Source organism: Puma concolor, chromosome B1 (assembly GCF_028749965.1).
Source record: "Puma concolor isolate L17-30 chromosome B1, mPumCon1.1.hap2, whole genome shotgun sequence".
Taxonomy (NCBI): domain Eukaryota; kingdom Metazoa; phylum Chordata; class Mammalia; order Carnivora; family Felidae; genus Puma; species Puma concolor.
Genome location: NC_141670.1, coordinates 122784153 through 122807250, shown reverse-complemented (window position 1 = coordinate 122807250; position 23098 = coordinate 122784153). Strand labels below are relative to the sequence as shown.

At 36.4% G+C, this 23098-nt stretch overlaps 1 protein-coding gene across 2 annotated transcripts in view; it reads right to left on the bottom strand.

The window, feature by feature from the left end:
* Nucleotides 1-22014, bottom strand: part of EMCN (endomucin) — a 103100-nt gene extending 81086 nt beyond the window's left edge. The window contains exon 1 of one of the 2 annotated variants that reach the window (XM_086704511.1): nt 21805-22014. In XM_086704511.1, coding sequence (XP_086560637.1) covers nt 21805-21871 — 67 coding nt within the window. In that variant the 5' untranslated portion in view covers nt 21872-22014. The remainder of the gene's footprint in view (nt 1-21804) is intronic. The other variant, XM_086704510.1, reaches the window with a different exon arrangement.
* Between the last annotated feature and the right edge of the window lie 1084 nt (nt 22015-23098).

Here is a 23098-nt window from a genome sequence, read left to right as displayed (position 1 = left end):
GCTTATCTGACTGGGCCACTCAGGCACCCATGTTATCATCCTCTTTTAAGAACCAAAGTCAAATGGGCTTAAAGCTCAGCATTGTTTTAGGGACTGATAATATAGGTACAAAGTAAAGGCTGAGTGGGTGATGAATAATCTTTAATGTCTTAAATACCATTGGTCCACATATAGGCCTGTAACAATCAAGTTTGGCCTGAGTAAAGCTTTTAATTTTTGTCTCATCTGACATTATCATCAACGAAGTAGACAAACTATAAAGCAGTCAACAGTAGAATCAATTTATGAAAACATTTAGCACAGTACTTCAAATGAATCTGAGCTTTACACTTAAAAAAACATCCAAGTCAAGTTTTTAAAGGATAGTAAATTGAACTGTTTTTTTTTTTTTTAACACTTTGGTAAGAATAAGGATGTTAACAAGATAAAAATATTTAGATAAATTATTGTTTATTTACAAGATAAAGTTCAGTTGGAATAAAGTGAACAACCAAAGAGTAAAAGCAAAGAGTATACAAATTTAGTAGAATAGTATAAAAATAAGTACATCAGGAAAAGATGTAAAACCAAAGAAAAAGAACAATGAATATAATACTTTATCTTAAATTCATACTTGCAAATGGAACTGTAGTGATGAGATCATGTTATATAACTATGAAGTAACCATTGCTCTTTTGTTCAGTAATGGTTAGATTCTTATTGTGACATGAATTCAATTTTGATCTTTGCATTTTAGACAAGTAGGAGAAAAATTTGTCGAAGAAGAGAAATTGATGTGAATAGAGATGGAAATTGGATTCCAGTAGAAGAAAAAGGAGTTGGAATGATCTACTGTTTAATCTGAGAAAACAATGTCTGAAACTGTAATATCATTTGTGTCTATATCTTAATTTCCCAATATACGAATGGAAGCAAAATGAATTTCACCTTAACATTTCTGGTGTTTTACTAGATGAAAAATATTACTGATTATTTTACCGATATTCAGAGATATAAATGGGCAAATATAGTTCGCTAACAGTAATTCTCATGTAAGCACATCAAGAAATGCAAATAATAACTAACCCAAATTTATTAGTAAAATATATTTGCAATGAAAATAACATTATAACTTCCATTAATTACACTGTGTAATTTAAAAATTATGTTAATCTATGCTGCTTATAAAATTTATTGCTATTATTATTATGACAGTATTACAAAAAAAGGTGATGAAGCATTATTTTAGTTCTATCTGCACCAATTCTTCAATGTCAAATTAAAGCTCCGAACTTTAAGAATTTAATAGGCAAGACATATAATCCTAAAGATGTTTTTGGCTTATGGAACAAGTAAATAAGAGATCAATTAAATAAATTCATCCAGTATTAATTAAACACTTACTGTGGATATCGCTAGAAAGAAAATAATTTACCTTGAAACCCAGGACAATTCCCTTGATGCAAGGTGTTCTTTCTGATCTGAATATCAATCAAAAATTGTATCAAAAACTTGGGGCGCCTGGGTGGCTCAGTTGGTAAGTGACCGACTTCGGCTCAGGTCACGATCTTGCAGTTTGTGAATTCGAGCCCCTCATCGGGTTCTGTGCTGACAGCTCAGAGCCTGGAGCCGCCTACTTCAGATTCTATGTCTCCCCCTCTCTCTACCCCTCCCCTGCTCACGCTCTGTGTCTCTCTGTCTCTCAATAATAAATAAACATTTTAAAAAATTGTATCAAAAATTTGAAAGTATTACACGTCTGGATAATAGCACTTATATCAGCCATACACTGCTGTGCAACAAATTGTCTCTAAACTCATGTCTTAAAGCAATTGCTTACTATCTCCCACAATTTTTGTGGGGAAATAGCTTGAGAGCAGCTTTGACCAATTCTGGCTTTGGGTCTCTTACAAGATGGCAGTCTGTAGAGATTGCAGGTGGGGCACCAATCTCCAAGTGTGTGATGGGTCTGGAAGATCCATTTATGAGGTGATTCACTCACATTGCTGGTAAGTTGGTGCTGGCTGTCAGTTTTACTCCACTGGGTCTGTCCACAAGGTTGCCCGATTGTTCTTACAACGCGGTGGCTGGCTCCCCCCAGAAAAAGCAATCCGAGAGACTGAGGTAGAAGCCATAATGTCTTTTACTGCCTACGCCTTAGAAATCACATAATATCTCTTTCACTGTATTCTATGAGTCACACAAGTCAGTCTTAATTAAGTGTAAGAATGTTCTACCTACATGCTTGAATACCAAGAAGCAGGGATTATTGGAGGCCATCTTGGATATTGGCTACCACAATACTTACAATTTGTTGGATTACTTTCAAACACAGAGAATAGTAGATTAAAAAAATAAATTGCTGTCTTTTAGGAAAAAAAAAATTCGAAGTTTTATTTATAGGCTGAACCTGTTCATTCAACTTTCCCATTGTTTCCCAACAGATAAGCTGGTTTCTTTGCTATCTCTTAAACTTGACATTTTTTACTTCCAACGTCATAGTTTTGCTCATGTTTTTTTCTCCTTTTTAAAAAATTAAATAAAAATATCAGAGAACATGGATAATTTTTTTTCTTTAAAGTTCAGCTAAAGTTGTACCATCTGCCTAAAGCCTTGTTTATTAGTTCTGTCTACAATAACTTTCCTCTCCTTAGAATTTGTATATATAATTTTAAAAATAATTTAGAGAGCGAAAGCACAGCAGGGTAGACAGGCAAAGGGAGATTGAGAGAGAGAGTCATGAGGAGGCTCCAACCTTAACACAGAGCCCACTTTGAGGCTGGGTCCCATGACCCTGGGATCATGACCTGAGTGGAAATCAAATGTTGGACACTCAAACGATTGAGCCACCCAGGGGCCCCTATATATACTGTTCTTAAACCACACAATTAAACACTTAATGAGTACTTTTCATTAATTTAACGGACAATAACTGAATGCCTACTATGTACCAGGGCAAAAATAAGTGATGGCATACAGTTAACGATTTATTTCCCTTACCAATACGAAGAATTTACTTATGCACTCATGATACTAATATTTAATATATTAGTTCTGTAAGTATATTTTCAAGTTTCTAAATGTAAGCTTTTTTTTGATGCCCCCAAGTATGTCTTTTGTGTGCAGAAAATGTCTTATAGAAGTTAATTCAGTTTTGGAAGTATATATTTAACTTTCTTTTTAATTCACAGAATTAAAAATCTTTTTCTCTCTTAAGCTTTTAAGCTCAATTTATAAATGCTATTATTCTATTTATTAATAGGCAAATTTAACAATTCTTTTAGAGATCCTTTAACATTTAATCCCATTTATATATTTGGTTAATTTCCCTTAAATATTTAAAATTTTATTCATAAATTGAAAGTAGTTAACATATACCAGTTTGCCTGCCTTTGAGGATTTTGTAGAGATAATGTATATAAAAGTACTTTGCAAACTCCTAATTAATGCATAAATATGGCATTATTGTTATTAAATCATAAAGTCAGATGTGCTTCCATATTGAAATGATTCAGTGGTAAACAAAGCATGTGGCTTTGCTCATAACTACTTTTAACAAATGTTTTATCAATTCTTAGAATGGCTACAAATGTTTTTAAATAGTATTTCTCTTTCCATGACTTAGATGCAAATTGGAGAAAGTCAAATCTAAATGAAATTAAAGTCCTCAGGAAGATTAAACCTTGTTCCAATTCATACAACCTGTCTTGAACACCAAGAAGCATAGCGACCCAGCTTCGATTTGGACTTCACAAGACAGGTTCCAGCCTCAAAGAGGATCTGGTGAAGACCAAAGATCCGGAGGTGCATTGCTGGCCATGAGTCCTCACGCGAGCATTTAGTCCCGTGGAACAAGAGTGCACGAATCGACTAGTGCATATCAAATTAAAAAGGATGAATGCCTCTGACTGCTAAAGTAATTCCAGGTAGTGACATCCTACAGAAAGCTAGCTCAATACAAGGGAACAAACCAGAAGCAAGTCTTACACGGAAAGCTTCTGACTCTAAATAAATAAGAGTGAATGACAACCTAAAATCCGAGAGAAAAACAGAATGAGATTGAGAGAAAATTGGTAACATCTAAATTAAAGCTTAAAACTATATGGTCTTCCCTATTCCTAGGAGATTTGTCCTAGGGATGCAGGGGTGGAGGGAGAAATGGAGAATCCACAAATAGTGCATGAATAATGACAATAGAGATTCATATACCAAATTTCTTGTTATTTCTTGATATTTTCTGATTAAATTGATTCAGCCTCTGTTACATAGTAATCACTCTTAAGACTTGAGGAATCTTTTCATCTACCCCATAAGACAGCTTATTTCCCTTGTAGTAGATCCTATCTTTAATTTTAAGTTTCTTAAGTTCAGGCTCTGTATATTTTGTAATCATTATAAAAGGGTAATACAGACAGAAAAGTGCCAAAATACAAATATACATATCATGAATAGACATTAACCAGAACCTAGTGTAATTATGACCCAGATTAAGAGAGAGAATATTCCCAGCAGTGCAGAAGCTTCTTGGGAATATTCTATGAATTATATCCCTCTCCCACTGCTCTAGAGCAAATCTTGTAGCAAATCTGACTTAATTTCTAGCCTTTCTTTTTGGGTTTACTGTCTATGTATACATCTGAATATGATAGAATTTGAATTTGACCATTTCTTATCTTCATGTAAATTGCAATATATTGTAGGTATGTTTTGTGTTTTGTTCAATTTCGTATTTTAAGATTTTTTTTATTGATTATAGCTATAGTATGTTTATTATTGTTGGTTCATACAGTTCATTGAATGAATAAACAATAATTTACTTATTAATTTGGTAATTCATAGACATTTGAGCTGTCACTAATTTTTGTCTATTATAAAAAAATGTGCAACTATGAGCATGCTTGTATTTCTTTTGCTTTTCTTTTTTTTGGAAAAAGTGAAGTACCTATTTAAGACTGCCAATTATTTTGTTTTGTTTTGTTTTGGGATTGAGTTGTTTTAATTTTCCTTACTGATTTGTAATTATTTCTATATATTCTAGATGAGTTTGTTGTTGTTGTTGTTGTTGTTGTTGTTGTTGTTGTTGTGGTTAGTTATATCCATGTCAAATACCTTGTTCCATTTTGTGGCTGTCTTTTCGTTTTCGCTGTTATTTCTTTTGAAACTGAATAATTCTAATGCAACAGAATATATGCCTTTTAATTTATGGTTAGTGTTTTTTGTGTATTTTCCCAAAATAAAGTTTCAGAGATATTCTCCTGAATTTTCTTCTTAAAGTTTTAAATTCCACATTTGCATCAGTATATAATTCGTCTGGAATTGGTTTTTGTATATAGTGTTACGTGGGAATCGATTTTAATTTTTCCCCAGTGGCTACCGGATTGTCCCAGCAGCATTTATGAAAAAAGCCAATCCTTTCCCACTGCTCTGTTTTACCATCTTTGTTTTCTATCTAAGATCCACATATCTGTAGGTCTGGTTAAGGGCTCCTTATTCTATCCACTGATCCTTATAGCATTAATGCCACTATGGCTTGATACACCACCCGTGCTCCAATTTGACAGTTTTAATTATTATATCTTTATTATGGCACTTGATAACTGGTAAAACAAGTTCTCCTTTTTTGTTTTTCTTAAGAATTACTAAGATTTTCTTGACTTTAATGTACTACCATATAAGTTTAAAATCAGATTCCTATATTCCACAATAAAATTTATTAGGGTTTTAATTGGAGTTAATCTTGAGTCTACAGATCTATTTGGAGAAAATTAACATAATTTAAATACGGGGTTGCCCAATCAATGAACATGGTATATTTTTCTAATTTTTAAGGTTTTCTTTAATTTCACTCAATAAGTTTTAGTATTCTCTTAAGAATTGTACATCTCTTTTATTAGAATTATTTATAGGTACTTGGTGTTGTTTCTTTTTTTCTTTGATGTTTTTGTAAACTGTATTTTGTTAAATGTTCAAATGGCTGTTGCATAGATAGAAATGCAATTAATTTATATAAATTCTATATCCAGAAACCTCAGTTAATTCTTCAATTCTAATAATTTATCAATAAATTCTTATAGATTTTCTACTTATACAATCATATCGTATCCTGTCCAAGTAATAAATTTTTACTTTTTCCTTTCCATTTATGGTAATATTTATTTTTCTTGTCTTATAGTACTAGGTAGCATATTTGGTACAATGTTTTATAAAAATAACATTACTGGACAAGATTGTTTTGTTCTCATTCTCAGAGGGAAAGCTAATATTTCCCCACTCTACACAATGATTGTCACAGTTTTTCAAGTTATTCTATCAGATTAAAATATCTTGTTTCCATTTTTTTATTAATTCAATAATATTGAATTGTTAAAACAGTTTTTTTTTTGGCATCTGTTCTAACGATATGTTGTACTCCTTATTTGTCAATCTAGTGAATTAAGTTGATTTCTTAGTTTTTTTATTTTTATTATTATTTTATTTATTTATTTATTTATTTATTTATTATTTTTTTTTAGGGCAATTTCTAAGCCCAACATGGGGCTGGAACTCACAGTCCCCAGATCAAGAGCTGTGTGCTCTATTGTCAGAGTCAGTCAGGTATGCTGATTGGTTTCCTAGTTTTAAACCAACTTCACATTGCTAATATAACCCCAACTTGGGCAAATTTAAGTAACTTTTTATGTTTTGCTGGATTTTCAAATCTATTTTTCATAATGAGATTGACCAACAGTATTCCTCTCATAATATTCTTGTCAAGTTTTGATTTTAGCCATCTGCTAGCCTCATAAAATAAGTTGGGGAGTAAAACTTCTATCTTTAGTCCCTGGAAGAGCTTATGCAAAACGAAATTTATTTGTTATTTGAATGTTTAATATAACATTTTGGTGACACTAATTGTTGTGAGATTTTTCTTTGTGGGAAGGTTATTAATTGCTGATTCAATTCTTTAATGAGTAAAGATCTACTACAATTTTGTATTTTTTCTTGAGTTAGTTTTGAGGGGCCATATTTTTTAGGAATGTATTCATTTTATATGAATTTCCAAAATTATTGAATTATAAAGCTTTTTATAATATAGACTTACATTTTTAGTGGCATCTAGAGTGATGTTTGCTTTTTCATTTTTGTTTGTTTCTTCTCTCCTTTTTCTTGATTAATTTTGGCAGAAATTTAGCAATCTTATTATATACGGAAATTCTTTGCATTATATATTTCTTTTCTATTTCATTAATTTTGGCTCTTACTTTTCTTATTTCTCCCATCTACTTTATTTGGGTTTATTTTGCTCTTTTATTTTTTCCTTTCCTATGTGTACAATTAAGACTACAGAGTTTCCTCTAATCAGTGGTTTAGCTCCATCTTACACATTTTGTTATAAAATATTTTATTTCCTCTTCATATTCAACACATTTTCTCTAATTTCTATCATCGTTTTTTCTATGATCTGTAGGTCACTTATAAGGGAATGCCTTAACTTCTAAACATACAGATAATTTTATTGTTCTAATTATAATATTGATTTATAGCATAATTAGATCAAACTTTGAGAAAATACACATTCAAGGCTTTAATTGCTTCAAAGGAAAGATTGGCACACGATATCTGGCCCAATGTGTGAACATCAAAGTTTTATTCAGGTATTAATGCATGTGAAATCACAAAGTTGTGAGACAATCATAATCAGATTTTCAAATAAAATACCTAAAGCCTGTTGACACTGGAGTCCCTTTATCCACTCTGTAACATGAAAGGAATAAAAGTGTGGAGAGAGGCACATAGATATTATTTGACAGGAGGTTGTCTTTGCAAAACACTTCTTTTGAATCCCATTCTCACTTACTTTACCCCCAAGGAGCAAGGCTTGTCTGGTCTGCAATGCAAACCTGCCCTAATATGTGGTTCTTACAGTTGAAAGTCATAGTGGCCAGTGACTCATACTTGGAAAATCAGTACAATGAAAGACTGCTGCCTAGCTGCTGTAGTGTAGGACCAGGAGAGTTATTACTACATTGAGAATGACTGCCCCAGCAGAGCTTATTAGAGAAAGAGATATATGATTGTTTCTTGTGGACCAAACGCAGGGAGAGAGTGAGAGAGTGAATTTAGAGCTACTTTGAGTCCTGTTCCTCAGGTATATGTAGAGAGTTGGGCACGTTAGCATCGTGAAGCTCTGGGTTAACACAGGATTACCAGTTCTTTGTTCAGGACTAAGAAGAGAACTCCCCGAATAAGGATCCATTCTTATGAACCAAAGAGCTGCAAGGGGCAAGAGGCCCAAAAGCACACCTTTGAAAATGCACCATTCAGCAGTTGTCTTTAACTATCTATGAGGCTCCAGGCACAACTTACGGTGCTAGGTCAAGTAATACCTTTCATTCACCTTTCTTACTCCTTGCTCACTCTGTTCCCAACATGGAGCGGTCAGAAAGGGGCTGGAGGGAGGACAGGGAACCAGAAAAACAGAGAGACTATAAAGAAACCGCTTTGTAGAATTCCAGAGAGACTATAAAGAAACCACTTCATAGAATTCCATCCCACATGGACATGTTCTATAGGAGAAAATTTTCAATCATTGTTTTGGATTGTATATTCTAATTTTGAATTGATGCACTCTGCAAATTTAGTTGTCCATAAAATTGTTCACTTTTTAAGAGTGAGCGGAAAAGCCATGGGCTTTCAATATTTTCTTCACGGGTGGAAGTTTATGTTCACCAAATAAATTGTTAAGAGACGGTGGGAAACAAAAATAGTGTAGAATTTTAATCACATTTTATGATTTGTAGCTTCTAAATTCTTTAAATCATTTTCTAAGTTTTATGCTTTCTTAAGTCTATGAAAAAAAGAGAGTATTCATCAGCACTAAGTTAATTATGTATAACTATACTTCAATAAAAACATTCTTATTTATGAAAAATGAAAAAAATGGTGACTGGATTATGTCTTTAAAATTCTGAGATGGAGTTAGCAAGCCTAGTCAATTACAGGAAATTGCCCCAGAACCCTGTTCTTTCCAAATCCACTGAACCATCACAAACATGGAATAAGTTTGCAAATTATCCACTTAATGCTTATTTGAAATCCTACAAATTCTATGAAATAGGTGAAGGAATTAACCCCAATACCCACAGAGGTTGGACAGAGAAGTGAATGAGAGACCCAGGAAGGGTACAAGTACCCATATGTTTGTAAGAGAGAGAACATTCCATAATTCAAAGGGGCATGTATTACTGAGGGTTTTCTTTTAAATAATAATTTTTCAACGTTTTTTATTTATTTTTGGGACAGAGAGAGACAGAGCATGAACGGGGGAGGGGCAGAGAGAGAGAGGGAGACACAGAATCGGAAACAGGCTCCAGGCTCGGAGCCATCAGCCCAGAGCCCGATGCGGGGCTCGAACTCACGGACCGCGAGATCGTGACCTGGTTGAAGTCGGACGCTTAACCGACTGCGCCACCCAGGCGCCCCTCGAGGGTTTTCTTTTAAATGGCTATTTATTTTTGAGAGAGAGATCATGCAGAAGGGGAGGGGCAGAGAGAGAGAGAGAGGGACAGAAGATCCAAAGCAGGTTCTGTGCTGACAGCAGACAGCCCAATGCAGGGCGCGAATCCACAAACCGCGAGATCATGACCTGAGCTGACGTCAGGCACTTATCCAGCTGAGCCACCCAGGCACCCCATTACTTAGATTTAAATGAATGCTGCCATGAGGAATATGAGGCCCAGAGTTGCCAGAAAACCTGAAAATAAGATCATCAATGTCCTTCTTTGTTGCTGTTTTGTGAAATTTTCTTATTTTTAAATATTTTCCTGTGGTCATAGAACACTTTGGGGCCAAACGATACACATGTGCAGGTTATGTCAGTGGATGCCAGTTTGTGAGCCCAGGAAGAGAGCGTATTGAATTCCTCCTGTCACATATCCCAGTGTGTTAAGTCATGGCAGGTAATAAGCCAGTTGACAAATTTCACCTTGTCATTTTCTAATACTACCAGTTTCCCTGCATGGCTATTGTAGATTCATAACATCACAGCTTCTCAATCTTGTTTTAAGCTTACAAGGTATCTGTTAACATTGGCCCTTGAACTCGCCATACCTTCTCAGACTCCTCTGGCTCCAGCACCTCTCCAGGAACCAGAAACATTTGTGTTTGGATTATTGAACACATTCGGACACCACCTGAAACTTTGACGAGAAGGCCGTTAGCTGTGTCTCTAACCAAACTATTATTCAAGGGGGTTCCTCTTGAGCAGCGACAGGACAGAGACCCAGGGTCTTGCAGTGTTGATGAAAACAGGAAGGAGATTAATAGTAGAATGGAAAGCAATCAATAGGAACTCATAATGAGTAGGGAATCTCCTTACAATGGATGGATAAAAAACCTGGAATTTAAACCTATGCACCTATGGAGATTTCAGTGGTTCAAATCTAGTTTGCCTTGGCCAAATCTAATTTCTATTATACTAAACTAGTACAAGAAAAAAAAACACAAAAACACAAAACACACACACACACACACACACACACACACACACACACAATGAAAAACAAATCCCAAAAAACAAAAAAACTAAAAATCGCTCTGAATTCATACTAAGTCTCCCTCTGAAAGCACTCGACCCTAGCACCTTTTTTTTAAAGGTTAACACCTCTGGGAATCTTGTGGGTCTGAAGGGCAATAAAAAGAGTTCAGATGATTGCTCAGGAAATTGAAATCTAGTCCAGGATTTCTCAGAACGTAAGTCCATGTGCCAGTGTATACAAATTATCCATAGTAATTGCTGAAGCAGAGTTGTCTGGATTTTACTGGAAGCACTGGGGATGAGCCCTAGGAAAATCCATTTTTCACAGATAACTTAAGTGATTCTTATGAGTAATAAATGTTAAAACCTACTGATCTGAATTACAGTGTGTGTGTCCTTGGGCTTTTCTCCTCTGACAGTGAACCCAGTAACGCCAGCCTGCACAATCACCCAGGCAACGGCAAGAATTAAATGAGATAATTGATCCATAAAGTGCTTTGTAAAATGTGTAGCATGTTGCAAATGAAATGGATGGAAGAATGAAGGACTAGCAGTAGATATAATGATAAGAAGAAAGAACCCTATTGCATATCAGGTCCAGAAGAGTGGCTGGAAGGCCATTGGGGAGTGCTCCTCCCAAATTATCAGAGCTTTTGTTACATATCTTTCTTCCTCCCCTTCTTATTCTTCATATTTCCCCCATCCCAACCCTCTCAGAGAGGCTTTCTCTCTTTCTCCCAGCCTCCAGCACCTTCTCTGACTCTTTTAACCTCATCTTTACTCTCAATCTTTTTCTGGATGTCAGGGAATTTATGTTTCTCTCTCTCTTTTTCTCTCTGTTCTTCTATCCCTCCCACCATCACATGTGTCCAAATTATATACAAATAATACCACAGGGCAAATGGGAAAAAACTGTCTTTCGTGGGTGCGTCCTCTGAGAAATGTCTCTCATGGCAGAGAAATGTCCCTCATGGCAGAGAAATGACCCTTTACCTGTGAAGCAGATACTTTCCTACAGCCCTGTCTGAAAATTCCCAAAGGAAACAACATGAGGAAATAGAATTGAACATCTTGATCCAAAATGAACACATCTAGAAATAACAGGATGAAAGTGAAGCACGATAACTTGAGGCAAAATACACAGAAATTGCTTGTTACAGATCACACAATGATAGATCTGGAAGAAAACTTGAATATGATTTCGTAGGACTGTACTCATTGTTGATTGGGAAATTAAAGACTCGAGAGGCTAAAACATTTGCTTGGCCCAGCCACAGCAGGCTTGTGGCCCCTGGTAACTAACACTGAGGGCCTCTTGGCTTCAAGACCAACCAGTACACTTCACCTTCGCACAGTGCCAGCTTGTGACATTAGTCGGAACTTAGTGCAAAAAAAGTTGTTCTTATGCTGGATATATACATACAGCTAAAGCAGACTTTATTTTATGTAACCTACTGGTAAATGGTATGTACATTGTAGGTAGTTTGTGTCTTAATTTGACAAAGTAAAAACCGGTTAATTGCCTATCAACTGCCCGAGGGGAATTTTATTATTTACTGATCAACGAAAATGTTAAAACCTGGGAATAACTCAATTATTTAATGCCTTTGCTTCTGGAAAAGACTAGAATAAAGTTATTAACTCAACACACGTAATGAAGGCCTCAGAGTTGGAGAGGTAAAGTCTGTAACCAATGTATCTCTACAGCTGAACTCCCCAATTTTACATTTTAGCAGGAATGAGGACTAGTGAGATCTAAGTGTTTCAGAATTACCCAATGAATTGTAGGATACCTTTTTTTTTTTTTTCTTCTGAGCAAGACACAGGAATGATTCAACACTTGCGTTCTGATAATCCTACCACTCCTATGTGATTGGAACAGTTAATATAAAGCAGAGGTGGGCATTTTCTGCTATTTATACAGCAATAGGACTGCAGGTCAATTTCATAAAGCAAACCAAATCAGTTCAGCTGACCAAAATGACACTCACAACTTCTCCACTACGCAGGCCAAGGATAAAAATAAATATTGTCCTCAAGTCACTGAAAACAAATCCAGGCATGTTTTGTATATTTTCAACTCTGACTTTTTTCAACTCTGCTGACTTTTGAAGAAATACAGTTTTCCAAATTGAAGCACGAGCTAGTGATCACCACCTATGTGTCCAGAGATAGGTCCTGGGGGAAAAAAAGATCAATTCGATATTCTCTTCGTTCTCAAGAGATTTACATTCAGTTAGGTTACAATGGACCATAATAAAAGGATTTTAAATGGCTGGCAGGATTGTCATTTTTCTTTCTTCTACTTTGCAAATCTAGGGAGTTGTCAACTTTGGTTAATATAAAAGTGGTTCCCAACAAATGAGGCTGTCAGAAAAAGATAAAAAGAAAAATAGCAAAAAGCTTATGGATTCATAAAAAAAAAAAAAAAAAAGAAAAGAAAAAAAAGAAAAAGAAAAGCTTTAGGATTCACATCATTTCATTATCTTAATCCCAATAACGCAATTGCTGTTAATTTTGTGTATTTAAAATGGAGGATCTCGTTTTCAAAAACTGGGTCCACAGGGAGAGATACTTGAGAGATGTTTCATTGTTGGAGAGAGTTGTCACCATGGCCACGAGCTGACGAATGCAGGAGTGACCTCTCTTCCCTAAAGACAGCGTCCCAGAGCTCGCCGTTTATGTCCTCACGCTTGCCAAATGCTCTCGGAGGACGATTTCACAGTTCATACCACAAAACATAATTTCTTTCCCCATTTGAGCTAAAAAGAAATTCAATGCCTGATACAAATGGTTCTGCGTTTCATGTGTGTGGTTTTTAGAACTCAAACAGTAGTTCAACACATGGCTACTTGAATGTGTAGCAGCCGTAGAAAAATATATAAAGGTATTTCTTTCTTTCTTTATTTTGAGAGAAAGTATGCACCTGTGTATGAGCAGGGGCAGGGCAAAGAGAATGGGAGACAGAGAGTCCCAAGCAGGCTCTGTGCTGTCAGCGCAGAGCCTGATGGCTGGGCTCTAACCCACGAACAGTGAGATCATAACCTGAGCCGACATCAAGAGTTCAAAACTTAACCGACTGAGGCACCCAGCACCCCAACATATAAAAGTATTGTAGCTCAAAGAGCAATCGTGGAGTGCCAGTCAGTAAGGACAAATTCCCAAATGTATGAAATGCCTTCCTGCTTATTCCTTGATACTGTGAGTTAAATGTTAGTTTGCACATTAATAACCAATATTTAAATAGTAAGCTATGAGTTCCAGAGCACTTCAAATAGGTTTTCTGATTTTCATGTAACACTAATACTGTGTCAGCAAATATCATTTTTCTCATATTCAGATGAAGAAACTGAGGCTAAGAAGTATTTAATGTCTTGGTTAATTTCAGCATACTAAGAAGCTAGACCCAAACTTGGTGCTCACGTTAAAATCAAGGTGTCTTCCCCTCACATATCCACCTCTCAGATTAAGCAGTGCTCAATACCTTAAGGAAGGTGAGAATATGTAAGGAGGTTGACAATTCTTAGGCTAAAAAGTTAGCATTTTCATTAAAAACAAACACATTTTGGGGCACCTGGGTAGCTCAGTCGGTGAAGCATCCGTCTTCGCCTCAGGTCATGATCTCACGGTTTGAGGGTTCCACTCCCGTGTAGGGGTCTGTGCTGACAGCTCAGAGCCCGGAGCCTGCTTCAGATTCTGTGCCTCCCTCTCTCTCTCTCCCCATCCCCCACTCACGCTCTGTCTGTCTCTCTCAGAAATAAATAAACATCAAAAAAATTAAAACAAACAAAAAAACACAAACATATTTTTACTTATTAGTTTGAGTGGTTAGTTTACACAGTGAGTTAAATAACTTACAAATCTGAAAGACATTCTAGAGAATATGATCTGCACATATCAAATTGTGCCTACATGTATGGTGATTAAAAACATGGCAATCATCTTTCTAGCATCTCACATCAATTCTTCAGTGAAAATTTTCACGCGCTGGTTTTTCACTTTTTGAGAATTAACATCATAATTATTTAAATATTTGCTGAGTTTGCATTAGAATCGATTTGGAAATAAGGCAGTTTGTCTAAGGAATGGGATATAATAAACTAGAGAACTCTAAGTCCCTAAACTCGGCAAACCTTACAGAGTTCTCACATGCAGGGCACTATTGCGGGTGTTTTCTTTGTGTGCATGCCCTCACGTGATCCCCCTAATACTCCCGTGAGGTAGGGACTGCGCTGGTCCCACTGCACAGCTGGGAAAGCTGAAGGTTACATAACTTGCCCAAGTTCACACAGATAGTAAGTGGCAGAGCTGGAATTTGAACCCAGACAGTCTGGCTCCAAAAGAATTATAAATGTGACACTAAGTGATTAATTCACTGTTAGTTATTTCCTTAGCTTCTTTCCTTCTCCAAGTCTCATATTAGCTGCACTGACATTTATATTGCAGACAACCACGTTGTTTTTTCCCAACTAACTTAACAATCGGTAGGTAGGCAAATGCCTACACCTCTTTTCAATGCATCCCCTTAGTAATTGAATCCAGCACAGCAAGAAGATCATTATCACTAAGTGGAAACTCATTCATGGCACTTAGTTTGTGGTTTTTAAGGTGTGGAAGATGCTATGAGAGGCAGCAGTGGCTTCTGAATTACCCAAGTGGTAAAGTCTGTATGCTTTCTCTTTTCCGTTAGAAAAATTCAGCGTATTGCAATTTCACCACGCTGGAAGGCAACAAGCTACAAGGAAGATTTTGAAGAACTTCCTCTTGTTTGATTTTAAACCACATTGCTCTAGTATAACTTTATAGTCCCTCAAGCCTCGTTTCCTAATCAGTAAAATGGGAATAATAAAGTTGGCCTTAAAATGTTATGATGCAAGTAATCTGTGTAAAATGTCTGGCTTAATAAATGGTAGATGTCAGTAGATGTTGTGATGACACTCATATGGGTTCAATTGGACCAGATCCAACTATGTCAGGGTTTTGACACAACTAATTTGTGTTTAAGACAGAATATGATTGAACAGACAGATTTAAAAAGCAGTTCATATTTTAGATGAGCAGTGCACCAAGAATAAAATCAATGACTTCAACATTTTTGGCTACCAACCTTACAATATAATTCATTCCTGAATCTATACAAACAGGCAAATGATTGCCTTAGAAAAGGACCTGCTTAGAATATCATTTAACATATTCAACAAAAGATCGATAAAGCTTTTTCTTGCTTTTTTTTTTTTTTAAGTGAAAAGGAAGAAAGGTGGTGAATAATGATTGGAGTATCAGAGAAACTGTAACAAGTCTACATCTCGATATATTCTTATCATTCACACTAAAATGAGCCCATCAAGAGAAATAATTAATCCTGGATTTCACTGGAAAACAGAGCCCAAGACGAAGCAGAGTGTGCAAACTCTCTGTGTGCAGACAGTTTGTAAAGGAAAGTGAAGTCAGGGAAAGGAATAGAAGACTAAAGCAGTGAAACAGAGCAGGAACAGAAGAGGAAAGCATTTATTCACTGGCTCCATTTCCCCTTTCCGCAGGCGTTGTCTCATAGAGGGGCTACTGCTCCTGCTCTTACAGCTCAGATGCCCAACAGTGCCGTGTGCAGTTCTGCCAGGGACACTGTCTCAGTATCAGAGTGACACAGACAAGAAAGCAAAAGATATACATTCACGTGAAGCAAGGCGCTGTCAGGCTACACATGTGCCTGGCAGGTTGCCATAGTGATGGCTGGAGTAAACACAGCCGGAGAAGATAGAGGGAAAGACACAACAGGGGTCTAATGCTTGTACAGTAGCTGCTTCTATTTAGACACTAGTTATGATTATCTCTGCTGATATTTCTACAAGACATAAAGCTTGTATTCAAGTTTAGAAAACTGTTTTTTTCTTTTCTTTTCCTTGTTTAAAACAATTTTTCCTATGGTTGTTCCAAATTTGGGAACCATACAGTGGCCTTTCTAGATGTAACTGCCATCACTAATGGTTTTCATGTCGATGCTGATGTTGTGTCTGCAACAGTACAAAAGGGATCTTGTCTGCTAACTAAAAGAGTTTCTTCTAACACCCAACAGGAATTATTATCCTATCCTATAATGACCCACAGGAATTCAGTAACGGGAAAAGAGGCACTTACTAACAGGAATTGAATGTCCCTTAGAGTACATTCCTGCTTTGACATTCACTGTTTAGAAATGTGCATCTCAAATTGTTCTCAAAAATGAAGAGGAAGTTGGAAAGTGATGACTAAAAAAAAAAAAAAAAAAAAAAACCCAAAACATAGAAGTTACTTGAATTAGAATTATTCATAAGTTAAAATGTTTACCTGAAGCATGAAATGGAACTTCATCAATGAAAAGGAAAGGACGGGCAATGATCCAGTAAAATACAAGCTTTCTGAAAATCCCAAAGGGGCATCATTTTTTTCCCTCAATTATCTGAATAATTACAATTAGCAAGATAAAATTGCCAGAGAATTTACTGGTGACTACTGTTATGAATCTCTTGAAAACAGAAATTCTAGACTGATCACTTCTACTTTTAGGTAGAAACTTCAAACAAAATGAGTAGTGGAAAAAAAAAAAAAAGAATGTGAAACAAATGGTGTGGGGACTGAATACTTCCCCGTTGGATCTGTTTGCCTATTGGTTCATTCTCCTTACAATAGATCACCCATTTTAGGTAAGATTTGCTGACAGTGATTAAGCTAAACAGAAGTAATCAGTAAAATGATCTGCTCTAAAGCAACTCTTATGCTATCTAAAATAACACATGAATTAACTTTCTTAAACTTCACTTTTTATGAACTTTGTTTTTTTTAAAAAAAATCCATTTTGTATTTTTAAGAAGTTGCTTGAGAATAAGGTTTCTTCTTGAATATTTCTATCTATAAGAAGATATTACATAAAGTATTTTATTCCCAAAAAGGAAAAGTAGAGCTAATTCTTTTTAGATGCTCTTCCTCCCAAAGATTATAGTCAAGGCTGTTTCTTTTTCCATATTTGTTGTAAATTACTGTCACCCAGTGCTAGGTGGTCCATCTATAGCTGTCATCTTCTCTCTTGGCCAGACTTTGGGAACTGGCTTCCCTTTGATAAGAAGCCCTTTTCCCTTTTCCTTATATTTGGTGCCCACTTTCGTTGCCAGGATCAAAGCAATCCATTTGTATCCATGTTATACACTATGAGTCATACATGTCCATAATCTTTCATACAAACAAGGCAGTAAACTGGTGAGTGCTTGTCATTGGAAGAAATAAAAAATGAAAACAAAACAAAACAAAACAAAAAAAGAAGGCAACTGTATCATTCATTTACATGTCATCTGGCTAACTATGTCCTTACTATATGTTTAGAACTGTTACTGGACAAACAAAATAAATATGGTAATTAAATATGGCCCCTACTTTCAAGGTGTTTATCGTCTGGAAGAGGAGATCAGATATGCCTACAAACAATTATGATAGAATTAAAACACAAGTTCCATGAGAGAGCTAGAAACATGAGCATCCAGGTGAGAAATAAATTGCTTTTCTCTGTTATGAATCTTAAAGTGGACAGGACTAAGAACTCCTGGGATTCAAGAGTAAAGAACACTCACCACCACCTTCAACTTCAGGGGCATTACAATTCCCTGCGGATTTTAATTTACCCTCAATGTCTCTGTTTAAATATCTTATTAGGATTTCAAACTCACCATGACCAAAATCAAATACTTCATTTTTCTCCTTAAATGCTCTCCACCTATCTTTCCCTCCCTCTGCTCCCAAACCATGTTCCTACTTCTGGTCTTCAGATAATCCTCTCTGTACATCTCATTCACTTTCTCCCTCATTGCCAGTCAAGAATATGTCAGATCACAAACTTTCTACTCCCTTTAGGCTCTTCCCCAAATCTTTTTTTTTTTTTTTTACTTTATTGACAGATTTTTACACTGGCAATAACATTTGCACTATTTTCTTTAGCTTTCATCTCTCCTGACTGCAGTAGTCTAATTTATATCCTGCCGAAAGATTCATCTTCCCAACGTATAGCCCCAATCATATAATTTCCACACTGAAACACATTTAGAGGCTCTAAATGAATTAACTATTCAGTATTAACTATTGACTGATAACTAGCCAATATTTTTCATCCTGGTAGCCACATATCTTGAGACTCTATTTCCAATCTTATTTTCTAAAACTTAACCTACATCCAATGTGTGATTTCCTTACATTTCTACACTAGAATATACTGATGTTTTCATGTTCCTACTCAAGAAATTCCATCGGTCTGGAACCTCCTGTTTTTCAAATTTCAAAGTTCATCATAATTTCCACTTTTATATGAAGTCTTTTCTGATGCCCTTACACCCCAAGCTAAGCTCCCTATCATTCTTTATTCACCACTTAAGACTTACAATATAGTCAAACTCCTTATTCCTTACCTCCTCTTCTCTTCCCCATTTCAAGGGCCTGGCTGAGTCTTAAGTATTCTCTATAAATCTATAGCATTTAGTATAATGCCTGTCTTACAGTGTGTTCAATCCATTTTTTCCATGAAACTGAATAGTCGATCAGTATCAAATGAATCTCTCCAAGCAATTAAATTCTTCTTCAGATACCAATAAAATGATGTTTGTTCCCATTTGCAAATGCTTGAAACATTTTCATCTTTCCTAAATTAATGTAAACTCCAAAAAGCAAATGGCGCTTGAAGAGTAACTTGTTTCCAGGCCCTCTTCATTTCATTTCTTTCAGTCTTGACAGGAAAAGGCTCACAGATCTAGGCTTAAAAGCCAAAGGGGTTTAAAAGCCACAGGAGGGGTCTGTTCTGTTTTAAATACAATTTAGAAAACCTTGGGAAAGAATGACAGTTCCTTTTCAGGAACTTCACGTACATATTTCAACAGAACAGCTTTCCAAATTGGAGAATGTAAAATGTTATACCACCAACCAAGTAATAGAAAGTCACTCACTGCTGTGTAGAAAGATTCACTTGATTTTCACAATGAGCACAAAAGACTATATTGTATTTATTTAAATCTGGGACTGACAAAAATGTCAGAAGGAAAAAGAAAAGTAGTCAATTTCTCTAAAAGATCATTATTTAGGAATAAATTACTATGCAAAAAAGCATGGATCTTCTTGACAACTTGTGAATTTAAGGCAGATGAAATGCCTCCCTCCTCACCCCTAATAATCAATTCTGCTGATGAAATATGTTAAGCATTCTAAGTTTGGGGAATGTACAAAGCTTTGAAATCAATGTGTTTCCGGTACAGGGGGTTAGGGAAAGAACTTAATAAATCAGCTTAGGAAATGCTTCATTTCCTGCGGCATATCTGGGGATGGAAACAGAACAGGCAGAGCCAGGTGCAACAAAATCATACAACCTGGTGGAAAACCTCTTCCAGTTCCTTCTGGGCACCACTTGGATGGGCAGTTTATGCTCATGAGCTAAAGTTTCCTTTTTTAAGAAAAATGGAGTAGATTTTACAGACACTTTCCTTAACAAATAGGCTTGTTGGCAGAAGTTGAAGGAGATAGTCATTATGTAATCATTATATCTGCTTAAATAAGAAAGTACCTTACTTGGGTTAATAGTTCATTAGAAAGAAGACACCATTAACAGGTTGTGTTCACTACTGGTGAGTTAAAAGAAGTTGGTATTTTCCCCAAATGATCATAAACAGAAAATCTGCCAGGTCATCTCTGGGTTATCCTGTACCTTTCCATCTTTCTTACGGCCAGGTTTTGCAGGCTGATTCTTGATTTGACACTACTGAATTCTTGAACTGATACCATTCCATTTTGCTTTCAGAAAGACATGTAATCCATTCAGAGTTTAACAATGCAGGGAAATTAGTGTACTTACAGACCCGGGGTAGGGGGCAGCTTCACCCAGACTTTCAAATTTATATTGACCTGACCCGTGTTCGTAAGCAGTGTTTTTCATGGCATTGGGATTCCTACCAATCTTTCCCATGCATACTGAAGAGTTACTTAAAAGCTCATATACTGATTTCTGTGGCCTCTCATAAATACTCTTTATTTTAAAAACTCAGATTCTTGGTAACTCTTCTAAGTTAGGTTTTCTGGCCTTGATACCTGCTGCAACTTGACTCTGGAAATGCCAAGATGCATGGGAAGCCATCATAGGTGATTTTGAAGTGTTTGGGAATGAGTCCTAAATTTATGTATGTATTTTGAGAAATTAATGATAAATATTATTGAAGCAGTATATGTCATTTTTCCTACATTATTACTCTATACTAGAATTTTTGTAGGCAACAAACTTTTGAAAAGAGCACATGAAAAAATAAAATTAGAACTGATATTTTTCCAGGGCCCCTCAGAATCAATATTTCCCAACTGTGCTCTTTTATGAGAGCTTGTACTTTGGTTTTCATGCTTATTAAATCTGTCGTGTATTAGAATTACATATTTATTTTTCCCCACACTACATTTACCACTGTTGGTAAGGACAATGGCTTAATCATTCATGTATTTCTTGCACTGATGACTACATGGTAAGATCCTAATAAATATTGATTAAATTTAATTGCGTACAGTGAATCCCTCAGAAAGAGTTAGAAGATAAATGTTAATAATCTCTTGCAACTGGTCATTAATATAGTCAAGACTTATATTGTTTCACATATAGCCTTTGGTTGAGTCTCTGAAACTGCCTTCAATGGGTAAGATTTTTGAGATGATGAGCCAAATGTTGTGTGTATATATGTGTGGATTTGTCCTGGTTTCTGGAGCAAATAAATGTTGCTCACTTTTATCAAAATGACTCTCCTCTTTACTTCCCCTACCACCTCAAGATACTGCTATTCATTTTCCTAGGCGGCTTTATCCAACCTCTCAATTTATCAGAGCCAAAAGATAGTGGCCACGCATATAGGCCAGCATCTGCAACGCAATGTTTCTGACTACAGCCTTTCACCCATACTTGACAATCGTTATTTCTAGACTTAACACCTGAAAGGAGCACAGTGGTGAGAAATAGTACATTTTTACCCAGTATTTTATTCCCAGGTTTTTATTCTCAAAAAATGCTATTGTGTATTCCCCGGACCTTTACGATCCCATCAAATACGCTGCAAGGCCACCGCACCAGCAAACATTTCCTTTCAGTGAAAACAAACATTCTCTCCGTGGAGCCTTCTCAATGCATTCCCAGTCAACATCCACACACTGGACACAGCAAATGAATTGCTGCAGCCACGTTTCAGGGCAAGGTCCCTGAGGGTAAACTGAGACTGAGTCCCCTGCTAGTAATTTCTGATCCACACTGTCAGAGGAATAAGAGAAAATGGTACCTGTGTCCTCTTTACTGCTATAAAGACTGAACAGAAGACAAAGGATGGTCACTTGAAGGGATTTCATGGTGCCCGCGGATCGGCTCCGTGGCTCTTCTCTTCAGAGTCAGGCGGAGACAACTCCCTCCCAGCCTGGCAGGGCCTTATTAGCAAATGGAAAAGGTGTGCTGAATGTGAACAGCCACTGCCCATTCCTACTTATTTCGGGGGCTCTGATAAAGAACGGGAGGAAATACACACACTCCCTTTGGGAGTTCAGCAGAGAGGAGATTTATTGTTTCAGTCCCTTACAGGAACTTTTTTTTCTCTTCCTTTGGCAGCCACTTGTGTTTTTGTTACTACATTATTTTGTTCTTCTTCAACAAAAAGGTCAGGGCGGGTGCTGAACAGAAACAGATCTTTCTTGAGAATGGACCATACAGCATTCTAACTTTTGTTTTGAAAGCGTGTTTTGGAGCGGTTATAAAAGGGGCCTTATTAAACAGAGATTCACTTTGGATAAAGAGGCTTTAACCGCCTGAGGGTTAAAGTTTAGAGCAAAATCCATAAGGAATCAACTTTTCTTCTTTCCTTCCAACTTGAAAGCCAGATTAGCAAAGACCATCTTCTGGAAATAAGTGTAAACCTTTAATAAATAGGTCATGCTCTGCTCTTGAGTAAGCAAAAAGACTTCTTAGGGATGTCTGGGGAGGTTTCTTAGGACATTTCTAATAGAATTAAACAATGATATGTGACTCTTCTGCTCATTCCTGTTTTTTATTGGTGGAATTTGATGCAGAATAAGGAAAAATTAGTTATACAGGCAAACCCTGCTTTTGGCAAGTAGGGTTCAGTGTTCGTGTTGCAGTGAGCTCTTCTAGAGTCAGCACGCAACCTTCAGCAACAAGAGTGGCCCCGCGAAGCTCTTTCCCTGGAATGACACTCAGTGTCTCAGCGTCAAGCCACCGCAGTGTTAAACTCTACCCTGTGAGCATCTGCGATTTATCTCCATTTAACTTGTGCATCCATTAGCAAGATGTGTCTTAAGCTATGAGAAAAGCCTAAGAAAGATTATTTTTGTTTTTGGAGGGGGGGGTTGAGAGTGCTCAAAAATTCTCCATATAAATTAATGATAATTGCTTCTTCACACCATTTCCACTTAGGAAAGTTTTCATAGGAATGCCTTATTTTCAGATAGCCAGGGAAACCTTGTACACCCCCCATGGGCACTCTTCTCCAAGAAATATGATCGAAATGGCACTGGGGTAGAATGGTCTCCCAGCAAGTCAGTGAGGTCGGGAGAGACGGACTCTTC